The sequence below is a fragment of the Phyllopteryx taeniolatus genome, chromosome 8 (genome assembly GCF_024500385.1).
Source record: "Phyllopteryx taeniolatus isolate TA_2022b chromosome 8, UOR_Ptae_1.2, whole genome shotgun sequence".
In the NCBI taxonomy this organism is placed as follows: Eukaryota; Metazoa; Chordata; class Actinopteri; order Syngnathiformes; family Syngnathidae; genus Phyllopteryx; species Phyllopteryx taeniolatus.
This window is the reverse complement of record NC_084509.1, coordinates 26,525,199-26,536,950: the sequence shown is the minus strand read 5'-3', so window position 1 is coordinate 26,536,950 and position 11,752 is coordinate 26,525,199. Positions and strand designations below refer to the sequence as shown.

At 46.9% G+C, this 11,752-nt stretch overlaps 1 protein-coding gene across 1 annotated transcript; it reads right to left on the bottom strand.

The window, feature by feature from the left end:
• Positions 1–1,297: 1,297 nt before the first annotated feature.
• On the bottom strand, positions 1,298–10,038 carry si:ch211-14c7.2 (uncharacterized). The gene is made up of 6 exons (XM_061782454.1): positions 9,536–10,038; positions 6,050–8,175; positions 5,323–5,477; positions 4,332–4,444; positions 3,500–3,611; positions 1,298–3,107 (listed from the first exon to the last, which is right to left on the bottom strand). Exons 2-6 carry the CDS (start codon positions 7,941–7,943, stop codon positions 2,976–2,978), a joined length of 2,406 nt encoding a protein of 801 aa, XP_061638438.1. The 5' UTR covers positions 7,944–8,175; positions 9,536–10,038; the 3' UTR covers positions 1,298–2,975.
• Between the last annotated feature and the right edge of the window lie 1,714 nt (positions 10,039–11,752).

Below are 11,752 nucleotides of genomic sequence, written 5' to 3'. Positions count from 1 at the left end.
TGCGGATTAGCCTACAACGCTGACATTAGCCTATGTGTTTATTTGCATCATTTCAGTTAGTAAAACTGTAACTAGTAGAAGGTTTCTCCATCCTGGATTTACTACTTCTTGGGAACAAATGTTATCCAAGAGGAGACTGAGAGCCACTGCAACAAAATGTGGCGATTGTGCGGCAACAATTTAGCAACAGGCTAACATTAGCTTGTGTGTTTATTTCTGTCGTTTTGCTTAGTAAAACAATTAAAAGTTGGAAACTTCTAGAGGGTTTCTTCATCATGGATTTAGTACATCTCCGTGAGAAATTTTTATCCGCTATGAGACTGAGGGCTGCTACTAGTTTTATTTCTGTCATTTCTGTTAGTAAATCTGTTTATAGTTGGACACTTGTATAAGGTTTCTTCATCATGGATCTTCTACTTCTTGTCGAGAAATTTTTATCCAAGAGGAGACTATGGAGTAGTATACCACAGACCAAAAGGGTACACCAACTTTACCCGTGTGTTTTTTGTTGGCATTTAGGTTCAGGACACTTGTAGAGAAGGGCTTCTGCATTCTGTATTGACTACTTCTCACTGACAAATTTCATCTGAAAGGAGACTGAGGGACGCTGCACAAAGGTAGAGACTGCGGAGTACAATTTCGCAGAGCAACAGGGTACGCTAACATTAGCCTGTGTGTTTGTTTTCATTATTTTAGCGAGTAAAACAGTAAATAGCAGGACACTTGTGGGAGGTTTCTGCAACCTCGATTTAGTACTTATTGGCAAAAAATGTTATCCAAGAGGAGACTGAGGGCAACAGGCTAATATTAGCTTCTGTGTTTATTTCCATTATTTCAGTTTGTAAAACGGTTAAGACACTTGTGGAGGGTTTATGCATTCTGGATTTACTACTTCTCGGCGAGAAATTTTTTATCCAAAAGGAGACTGTGGGCCGCTGTGCGCAGCTTTATTTGAGGTTACTCGGAGGCGCTTTAAATGGTGGCAGGTGTGTGCTGACTCCCATTGAACAGGAGTTTAAATGTGATTGGTTCATTCTGAACACACATCCCCAGTAGCTACAAGAGGGTGTGCACACTTCTGCAACCATATTATCTCAGTTGTTTATTTCACCTCGACAAAATATATATATATATATATATATTTTTTTTTTCTCTATTGAGTTCTACAGGTTATAGGTTACGTTAATGGTGGAAATGTTTTTGAAGTGCTGCAAATGTTCTCCATTCGAGCGCTCGGACTTGAATTAGGAGCTTTGTTCTCAATGTCATGCGAGCAACAAGACACAGAGCACGTGACGAGGGAGCAGGGTCAATTTATTTGACGATCAGGTCACGGCCTTCCTCGTTGGGGTGAAAACCGTGACGGTACAAACACAGCAGGACAACGAACAAAGAAACCGGCGGCGGGAGACGTCCCGGTCCGCAAAGTAAACAGATCACGTTCCCGTGGCAACACATTTCCATTGCTCGCGTGGAGACGACGGGAAGCGGAACACGGGGATTTGAGTCCACGTCAGCAGCGAGGCGACAAACCCTCAAAACAAACCGCGGCCTTGTCTAAACACGCCACCACGCAACTGTCACGTGAGTGCTCCTCGGCGCCGCCTACTGCACACCGGTGACCAATGAGCAGGCATCGTGTCATCAACTTCTCTCGCTTGCATTCCAGTGTTTTTTATTTTTATTTTTTAAAAGCACAAAATTGCGCTTGCAGTCCTCCTTTAAAAACTAAACATTTCCCAAAAAAGGGAACTGCGGGGAATTGTGGCCGAGTCCTACACGTGACAACAATCTGCCGTATTCTTCATACTGTGGGGAAGCTAAACAGCGTACACATTTTTAAAAACCTACTTCCTGAAAAAAAAACAAGCTGCAGGAATTTCAGACCACGCCCTGCATGTGACAACAATCTGCCTTGACTGAGATATGGGGAAGCCGAACAGCGTAAATTAAAACTTAATTGTATTCCAGTGTAACTAAAACCCAAAGTCAGCCACTGGAAAGATTAGAAGTGGCCTGTAGCAACGTTAAAGGAGCTGCAGGAATATCTGACACGTGGTGGCTATATCCTACATGTGACAACAATCTCATGTGTTTAATCTCCTGTCGTGGTTGTGGGGACGCTTGTATTCCAGTGTTTTCAAAAACAAAAAATGGTAGCTGCAGTCCACACAATTCACATGCTGAAAAGATGAACGAAAGCGCTGTAGGGATTTCTGCCTCGGTCCTACACGAGACAACAATCTGCCATATTTTTTGTATACATATTTAAGCTATAGTGAAGCTGAACGGTGCAAAATAAAACTTAATTGTATTCCAGTACAACAAAAAGACAAATAATCCACTGAAACGACAAGAAGGATCGATCAACATGGAAGGAGCTTCAGAAATTCCTACATGTGACAACAATCTCCCATATTTAATCCACTGTCTGGGCTCTGGGGATTTTGTAATTCACAGTTAAAAAGAAAGAAGAAACAACATTTTGGTGCAAGATAAAAAAGACACTTAGTGGAAAGACAAGAAGAACAAAGGAGCAGCAGGAATTTCTGTCTGTGTCCTACGTGGAACAACAATCTGCCCATATTTCTTGGCTGGGGTGAAGCTAAACGGTGTAGAATAAAAATGTAACTGTAATCCAGCGCTACAAAAACTCACAAAAGAAAAATCCACTGCAAGGCTGAGAGGAAACGAGGCGAACATGAAAGCTGCAGGAATTTCTGGCAAGCGGCGGCTGTGTCCGACACGTGACAACAGTCTCCTGTATTCTTCATCTGGCAAATCTAAACCGTGTTAAAGGTTTGCGCTCCGCCCCTAAAAATGCACTTTGTCCTTTTTAAGTCCAAACAGCCATCGTCGACTGTTTTCAATTCCAAAATAAGTCAAAGCAATGCGGGAGTCCGTGCCGTCGCCAGATTGAAAATAAAAATAAAAAATAAAAAAAAACGCCAAAAACAAAACACCGGACGCCGCCGTCACTTGGGGCCGCTCGCGTCGCAGTCGCACGACAGCCGCCGCTTGGCCGCCGCGTTGCGAGGGTGCCGATTGGGCGAGCGCAGGCCGGGGGAGGGGCGCCGATCGGCCGACCGAGCGGCGGCTCGGCTCTCCTGGAAACGAGAACGTCAACCAAAATTCAAAATCAATCACTGACGTAAAATCCTGCAAACCGGAGCCTTTCATGCGGTAAACGAATGACTGCCCCCTGGTGGATGATCCACGCAAGGCGTGACATGCTATTATTGTACTACAAAATACTACATTGTACTTACATTACTGACTATATTTCACAGTGGAACAAAAGTGAAAATGTTAATAATTAGGGTTAGATGGATAGTTGAAACCATAAACTATGATCCCAAAACGGTAATATCTGTAAACTCATCTTAAAAGATAAGATCATTACTAGCGAGCACCACAAAAAGACAACGCATGCAGTGAAAACGTTCCGTTAACTTCCGTGGTGTGCAAAATGAAGAAAATGAAGGATTTGTGCACTCACGGTGTTGGGCTGCTCGACTCGGAGCGAGCTCAGCAGGAGACTTCGGGACACGCCGCCGCGTTTGTATCTCCGGGCGGACATTTTGCCGACGTCGCGGAAGCCGTCCAGCAGCCTGAAGACGCAAAACGCAAAAAAAAATCATCTTTCATATTCTTTGCATTCCTTCAACCACTTTTGCTAACGTCGCTGAATTAAAATGTCTTTCACTTTGTCACTCATCTATCTCCTGAAATCACGTGTTTAGATTTGCTAGGAAAATTAAACCTTTATTCGATTAAATAAAAGGTAACGAAGAATTGGTTACTTATAATTGAGATGATGAGAAATACGACAATTGAAATATTTTTTTTAATCAAATACACAAATAGTCAAATATTTTGTATTCGATTAAATGAACATTTTTATTAAACAAGTTTACAAATAGTAAAATAAACAATCTTACATTTTTATTTTAATTAATGATTGATGAATTATGATCAAATTAATCCCATTTTATTTTCATAATTAAGAGGCTTACATAAAATATGAATATATTAGTCAAATAAACATTTTTAAAAGTCCTAGTTGTTGGGTCATTATAATTAAATCAATCATAAACATTACAATTTGAAAATGAGCATGAATCATTTATTGTGACTAAAATACATTTCTACATACACATTGTAACTTTTTCTACTCCGTTCGTTTTTAAACCTGGTACTAAAAAAAAGAAAATAAATATTTATTTATTTATTTTAAATTTATTTTTAATGTTGCAGTTCACCACATGGCCACACAGCGGTGCCATTTGCACCAATGTGACCAAACTCCCAAAGTTCCACGTTTGACTGACCGCTGCTCCTGACTGCTGCTTTCGAGGAGCTGCGCCAATGTGGGAATGACGTCGGCCGGGAGGCGGGGCGCCGAGGTGGGCAGCGAGGGGAAAGCCGTGGCAAAGACACGCGCCTGCATGAGGGAGAGACCACATCAGTCTTACGGAAGTGGACCGGGAATATCATGGCGCTGGGCCCTAAGTCTCGTGCAAGTGAACTGAGCGTGTTATGAAGTCGACTGGGAATAGTCCGAAAGTGCAGGTGGGGTGGATTCCAAATGTCATGGGAATGGTCAGGAAGTGTCACACAAGTGGACTGGGAATGTCCTGGGAATGGTCTGGAACTGTAGTGGGAGTGGTCTGGAAGTCTGGAGGTGAACTGGGGAATGTGGAGGGAGTTGCCCAAAGTGTTATGAAGTAGACTGGGAATGTCATGAGAACAGTCTGGAAGTGGAATGGCAGTGGGCCACCTGGGGTGTTGTGGGAATCAGGAACTCTCGTGGCTGTGAACCGGGAATGTCACGGGAATGGTCTTGAACTTTTATGGGAGTGGACAGGTAATGTCACGGGTCAAGTCGACGTGGACTGGGAATGTCATGGCCGTGATCTGGAAGGGAACGTACTGGGAATGTCATGGAAGTGGCCTGGAAGTCTTGTGCAAGTGCACCGGGAATGTGACGGGACTCAAAAGTGTCATGGCATTGGCGTCAAATGTTATGGAAGTGGACCGGGAACGTCACAGAATGAATGGAATGATCGTTTGACGGAAGTGTCATGGAGCTGGGATACATTGTAATGGAAGTGGACTGGGAATTTCACAGGCTTGGCCTGGAAGTGGACTAGAAATGTCACACGAGTAGACTGGAAGCGGTCTGGGAATGGTCTCGCAGTCTTATGCAAGTGACCTGTAATTGTCACGGAAGTGCACCGGGAACGTCCGAGCTGCGGCCTGTGAGTGGCCGCCGAGCGATCCGGGAATGTTTTTCCAGCCACAAAGAGACGAGCTCCTTACCAGTCGGCGGTCGAGCGCCTCGTCGTGCGTCCTTCCCTCGTCCGGCCACCGCCATCCCGCCGCGTCCCGACGAAAGGCCGTCCGGGCGTCCGGGCTTCCCGTCCGGGCGGGCCTCCGTTCGCTCGACTCCCCGGAGAGCGCACTGCTCCCGAACGCTGTCGAAAGCGCGCAAACATTAGAATGTTGAAAAAAAAGCCATTTATTCATTTGCCGGAAAACAACTGGAGGTGTCCCGGTACTTTTGTCCATTCTGGGTTTACAAACGCAAGCGTGTCCCTTTAACGCAAGCCTGTCTAATCTCGAGCAATAATTCCAAAAATGTTATTAGGCGGCTCATAGGAGAGGACGCCAATCCAGCGGCTCAGCCTCCCCGTCTGACCTCGCTTGGAAACCTTTTCGTTCGTCATCTTCCGCATGCGAATATTAGGAATGTACAACTTGTCAGTCACATGGGAAGACTGAAAGTCAATATTTCTATATATATATACTTATATATAGTCACTTTCACGTTCAGTCTCTCGTCAGGAGGGAGAAAATGTTCTCTTATTTTACACACTGTGAAGATTGGGAATGTCGAACTTGTCACGGAACACGCTGGAGTATTGCGAGTTAGTTCTCTTCCAGATTGGGAATGTTGGGAATGCAGCAGCGCAACGTCAGACAACTCTTCCGTTGGCTCTCACTGGCCGCTTTGGAAAACACACGCTAAAGATTCGTGCGAACTCACCCGCTGAGCTCCCGCAAGGCAGCGGGGCAGAAACGGCGCCGCCCTGGCCGCACTCTTCTCCACCGCCCGCTTGCATGAACACTCCGAACTCATCTTCCTCTTCCTCTTCCTCCTGTTTTCTGTCCCGGCTTTCCAGCGCTGTGCCGTCTTTGCCTCCTCCTTCTTCTTCTGCCTCGGCGCGGGGCTGACCGGTCGCCACGGCGGCCGACAGGGGCGGGGAGGGCGTGGGATTATGCGGGCGGGGACCAGCGGGAGTTGGCATGCATCCACGCACAAACTCCTTTGGCACCCAATCAGCTCCTTTCCCCTCCACGAATTCCCGTTGGAAGCTTTGTCTTGAAAAAGAAAAAGATGATGATTCCCTCGTTGCGTTTGTCACATTGTGCTCCAGCTCGGGGTCTGGCTTTGGCTCCGGTCGCACACCGCTGTTCCCGAGCGCTCTCCCAACCTGGCAACCTTCAGCTTGGCAAGCGCCGCCCCCTGCAGTATGGGAGGCCTCGGGGCATCTGCTCGTGGCTGCGGTGTGACCAAAAGTCGCCCGGATAGTGCTCTCTTCCTCATCCGGTCTCTTTGTCATGTTTACGGAGTCTTTTCCGCCCTCACATTCCGAGTGAGAGTGAGAAGATTCCAGCTCCGGGTTGGGCCCCGCTGAAATACAAGGATCATTCCGGCAGAGTTCGTTCCCCTTCTCGTCCTCCTCCGCATTCTGTTCCCACTCCCCCTTCATTCCACTCAGAGTGCCTTCTCTGCTTGGACTCTCCTCATTGGAAGCATTCTGAAGGCATCCAGGCCTCCTCCGCAGTCCTCCGCCTTCCCGACCGACTCCCGCTTCGGGACTTTCAAGGCGCTCCGGACTGACTTTGTCTGGCTCTTCCTGTTTCTCAGTAACTTCCTCCTCAGGAAGTCTTTGGTCTCGGTTGGCCACGTGACTGGACTTCGTCTGACTTTCCTTGTCGGAAGGAATCTGATGGAATCCGGGACTCCCCCCTGGTCCTCGGCTTTTCCTACAGGCATCCCCTTGGGGACTGCTGAGGCGGTCTGGACACACTTTGTCTAGCTCTTCCTGTTTCACTGTGACTTCCTCGTCAGATTTGTCGTCTTGGCTGGCAGCGTGACTGGTCTTCCTTGGACCTTCCTCAGTGGACCGATTCTGGAGCCATCCGGGAGTCCCCCTCGGTCCTCCGTGTTCCCGACAGGCCTCCCCTTCGGGATTGGCGAGGCACTGCGAACCGGGTTTGCTTAGCTTTTCCTGCTTCTCGGCGACTTCCTTATCAGGATGTCTTTTCTCTCGGCCGACCGGGTGACCGGACTTCCTCCATCTCCGGCCCGAGCGCGCTCGGACTCGGCTCGCCGCGGTCTGTGTTTGGAGAGCAGAAACAATGTCTTGCCGCCCGGTACCTGTACCTGACTTCCCCCTGAGCCACCCCCCGGCCCCGCTTGTACCCCCAGATGCGGAGTACGAATAACTTCCTTTGTCGTTCCGCAGAAAGAGGCACTGAGTCTGCGTCTTCCCGTTGCCTTCAGATGTCTTCAGAGTGGCCACCGTCACCAGGGCGCCCGCCCCGGCCTGAGGGAGGCCGTACCCCGAACCCCACGCCCCGCTCGGGTCCACACCCGCCTGTCCGGGACGGGACGTCCTCCGACCGGCGGGCGGCGTCACCGGTGCTCGTCGGCCGCCCGCCGGGACGCCGGCCTTCTGCCGGTTCTTGGAGCACAGCGCCCAGGCCCGCAGGCCCCGGATGAGCGGCAGGTCCCCGAGGCCCAGCTCCATCCTGCCGGGGAGCAGCCGGGAGGCCGAGGCGCACTTGAGGGGCGCCTCGCGGTGGGCCGCCTTCTGGCACGGGTAGTTGTTGTTGTTGTTGTGCTGCAGCATGGCGCTCCACGTGAGCCTCATCGAGAGAGGCTCTCGCTTCTCGCTAGCAATCGCAATACAGATAGCGATGCTCTTCGCTTAGACGTCGTCCTGATAGTCCCGCATTGCTCGGAATATTTCGTCCAGCTAAAGCACAATAACGGCAACAACTGCCCCTCGCGGGCCTTCTCGTGATGACGCCCGGGAGACTGAAGGACGTTTGTGTGGATGAGTCCAGGCTCCGCGGTTGTCTTTGTCCACTCTAATGAACAACCTGCAGAGAGAAAACAATAACAAATGTATATGTATTATTTTTTTTTTTTTTACATCTTTAAATTTCAATGTCCAAATGATGGAGTATTAAAGCCACAGTAAAAATCCAAATATCTTCTAATTCATTTTTAAAAATTAAATCAAATATTTTAAAAATGAAAAAAAAAAAGGCTTATTTTTTTCAGAACAATGTTATATATTTGCAAGAAAACAATTGGGGGGAGGAAAAAAAATGGCATCTTCTATATGAATAAAGTTATATGTTTCTAGATTAAAAAGTCATGGATTTTCTAGAAAAAATAGTTTTGTGATTTTTTTGTGTGTTTTTTTTTTTCCGGAATTGTTTTGTACACTTTAAAGGAAAAAGAAAATATGCTCCCTGGAGATAAATGTTGTTTTTCTCCCCCCAAAAAGTCCTTATCCTAAAATATGTCATTTCATCAACTGTGCTTGTTGACCAGCATGTTTATTAATCTGTATCTATGTGCTGCTTCCTGACCCCCCCCCCCCCCCCCGCCCCGCCCCCCCCAACCCCCTCCTCTAAAGAAGGTTACACAAATTCATTCGTCAAGGCACAGACAGAATTGTCGGACTGAAAAAAAAAGACATGTTCCACTTCATTCTTGCAGTTGTCGTTAATTGCACATGACAAAATGGCTCCATCTGCTGGAACTACTGGGTCGCTGCCCCCACTTGACCCCAATGCAAGTGGACTGTAACCGAAATCATTTCCTCCTTGACTCGGATCTTCACCTAAACCGAGCCGTTTCTAATATTTTGACCCTGTTAATAAGGCAATGAAGTTATTAGCAACCGATTTGAGTACGATGCAACACACGACTGGGAATTTTGGATGCGTAGCTTGTATCGGGTCGCATTAGACTCGATGGAATGTCGTCAACATCCGTGTCTCCGTTTTCTATCAAATTCCTTGTGTGTTTTTTGGACATACTTGGCAAATAAAGATGATTCCGATTCAAATTGCGGACCGCCACAACTCCGCACAGGAAGGCCAGAGTTGAGATTCAAACCCAGAACCTCAAAACTGTGAGACGGACCCCCATTGTATGATCCTGTACACTGGGTCGATCCAAACTCAACGTTATGACTGGTTATTATTATATATCTATGCTTGTAATTATATTAGTTGTATTGGATGTCACGAGATGGAGTTGAGTCAACGTGGGGTAAATACAAAAAATGCCCCCCCCCAAAAAAGCAAGCAGGCAGGCAGTGATGCTAAAAGATGGCCCTTGTGTGCACGAAGAAGACGGCAAAGTGACGCAACAGTCGTTCGTGGCCCGTCACGCTCGCTCCTCCGCGTCACTTACGTCTTTGGACATTCTGCCAAGATTTCTCACCTTATTCGATGCCGAGATGCTGTCGCCTCTGTCTCGTGTTCACAGCTGGTGGAGGGTGTGCAGGATCCTCATCCTCATCCTCATCCTCGCCGTGGATCCACCGAATGTTGGCCCGGTCCGAGCTGGCTTAAAATAGAAGCGACCACACCACAAAGGCGTCCTTCCTGCTCCTCCTCCTCCTCCTCCCTCAGCATCGTCAGATGCTCCCCCCCCCCAGCAGCAGCAGCAGCACTGCGTCCATTGCGCGTCATCTGCGACACGCGCCGCATGCGAGCAGCCGCATCGTCGCCTCCGCGCCTCCGCGCACCCGCAAGCCCGAGCCGGCCTCCCCCGCGCAGCCGAGGACGGCCCGCCAGCCACCGGTCGACAGGAGGCGGAGCCCACCGAGCTGTCACTCAAAGGGAGAGAATAAAACAAAGCAAAAAAAGGGTCAAAACGGCGTGGAATGCTTGTCCACCGACAATGAAATATGTGTTCATGTTCGTTCAGGAGCAGTGCTGCCGTTCCGCGATGACGTCATTGCGTAAATACGTGAACACGTACACCCTTCGGTAGCTTGAAAAAAAAAAGAGTAAAAGCTGATTTTCGTTTCTTATTGTTATCGTATGGCTGATTTTAAAAAAAAATATTTCTCTACGGTGTCCTGGAGTGCTCGAATTCGGTTTGTCCACAAAGTGCTTTACGTAGAATTCAGTCATGCATAGATCAAATAGAGAATCCCAACATTCGATACATCCATTGTGCGGCAATCGATTGGCGGAGCCTTGATTCAGGAACCCTGAAACCGATCACAAAACTGTGACAATTTTTGTCATTTCTTTCTAGATGAATGTTTACGATAAATAAGAGTAAAGTACTCCTGAATATTGGTGAATCGGGTAATCATCAGAGTGTATCCATGCTTAATTTAAAACGCCTTCTCTTCATCTATTGTGCAGCTATCGATTCGCATTGCCTTGACTCCAGGAGTGGCGGGAAGCCGTGATTGACTCCGGAAGCCGAATTATCGTTCATCTTTCATCATTTTCACCGTTGAAAAGGTATTTCATGGGAAGAACACACTAGAATTCCCATCCTGTGCTGTTAGCCAACTGTGTGTGTTCTGAAATAGATGTGTGCCTTGTCTTTTTTTTGCCATTTGCTAGCTGTCCTAATGCTAACCATTGGAAGAAATGTTATGTCAGCACATACACGTATGTTAGCATAAATTGCTGTATTTATGTTACAGATAGACCGAAATGTTGTTTTTCCCCCCCCCCCCAGGGCCGATACCGGTTATTATAACAGTAATAGTAAATATATAATATGATAACTGATCTCTTATCGGCCATATGATAAAAAAAAAAAAAAGGTTTGACACTGATATGCGTCAAAATGGCAAATATCTGTGCCTATAATCTATGTAGCCCTAATTTACGTCGTATGGTTATGGTTTTAAGTATTTCTTACTTAAAACAAGTAAGTAAGAAATACTTAAAACCATAACCATACAACGTAAATTAGTGTCTTAAATTCACTCCATTTGGAGCAACATTGACGATGTCATCTATGCAATGATACGGCAGCCATCTTGATCCAGGCATGGTAGAGTTCCCTGGTGTTGTGTGCCGCAGACTGGCTAACGGTTAGCCAGTTAACAGCCAACCGCTAACCTGAGCTCACGACACCATATTCTGCACTCTCATTGGCTGACTCTCACGTCACTCACTTGGCCAGGCGCCACCATTTAAACCCACACACATTCGAAGTCACAGATACTACAGTGTCAATCGTGAGGATGGTGACTCCAAACGGGGGAAAAAAAACAATACCTGCAATTCACATGCATATTTTGTATTGGTATTGTTTAATAATGCAAAACACATTTTGATCAGATTACTTTAATAGTCGATTGTATAATCACTGCAATAATCCATTCTGAAAATATTTGGCAGCCCAAACCGTAACAAAAATCGAAACTTGTTGAGAACCATGTCATTGTTATTTGTTTTTTTTTCTGTAAGGGAAGGGTAATAATCAATTAAACCCGGAAATGGGACATTTGTGAAAGAAATCTGAGATTTTATATTAAGGCCATATCGCTTAGCCCTAAAAATACATATTAGAAAGAGAAAAAGAGTGCAGTCTGATGGATCTGGTAGGGAATAGCTGCCACGTGTTTTTCATTGAAAAGGGACAGAATGCAATTCATTTCATTGGCTTCTGGGGCAGATATGA

Coding starts and splice junctions, on each gene's coding strand:
- si:ch211-14c7.2 (XM_061782454.1), bottom strand. CDS start 7,943: ATGAGGCTCACGTGGAGCGCCATGCTGCAGCACAACAACAACAACAAC. Junction 3,612..4,331: donor AGCAGCAGTCAGGAGCAGCG/GTCAGTCAAACG, acceptor TTGCGTCTTCAG/GCTGCTGGACGGCTTCCGCG. Junction 3,108..3,499: donor GAGTCGAGCAGCCCAACACC/GTGAGTGCACAA, acceptor TCTCGTTTCCAG/GAGAGCCGAGCCGCCGCTCG.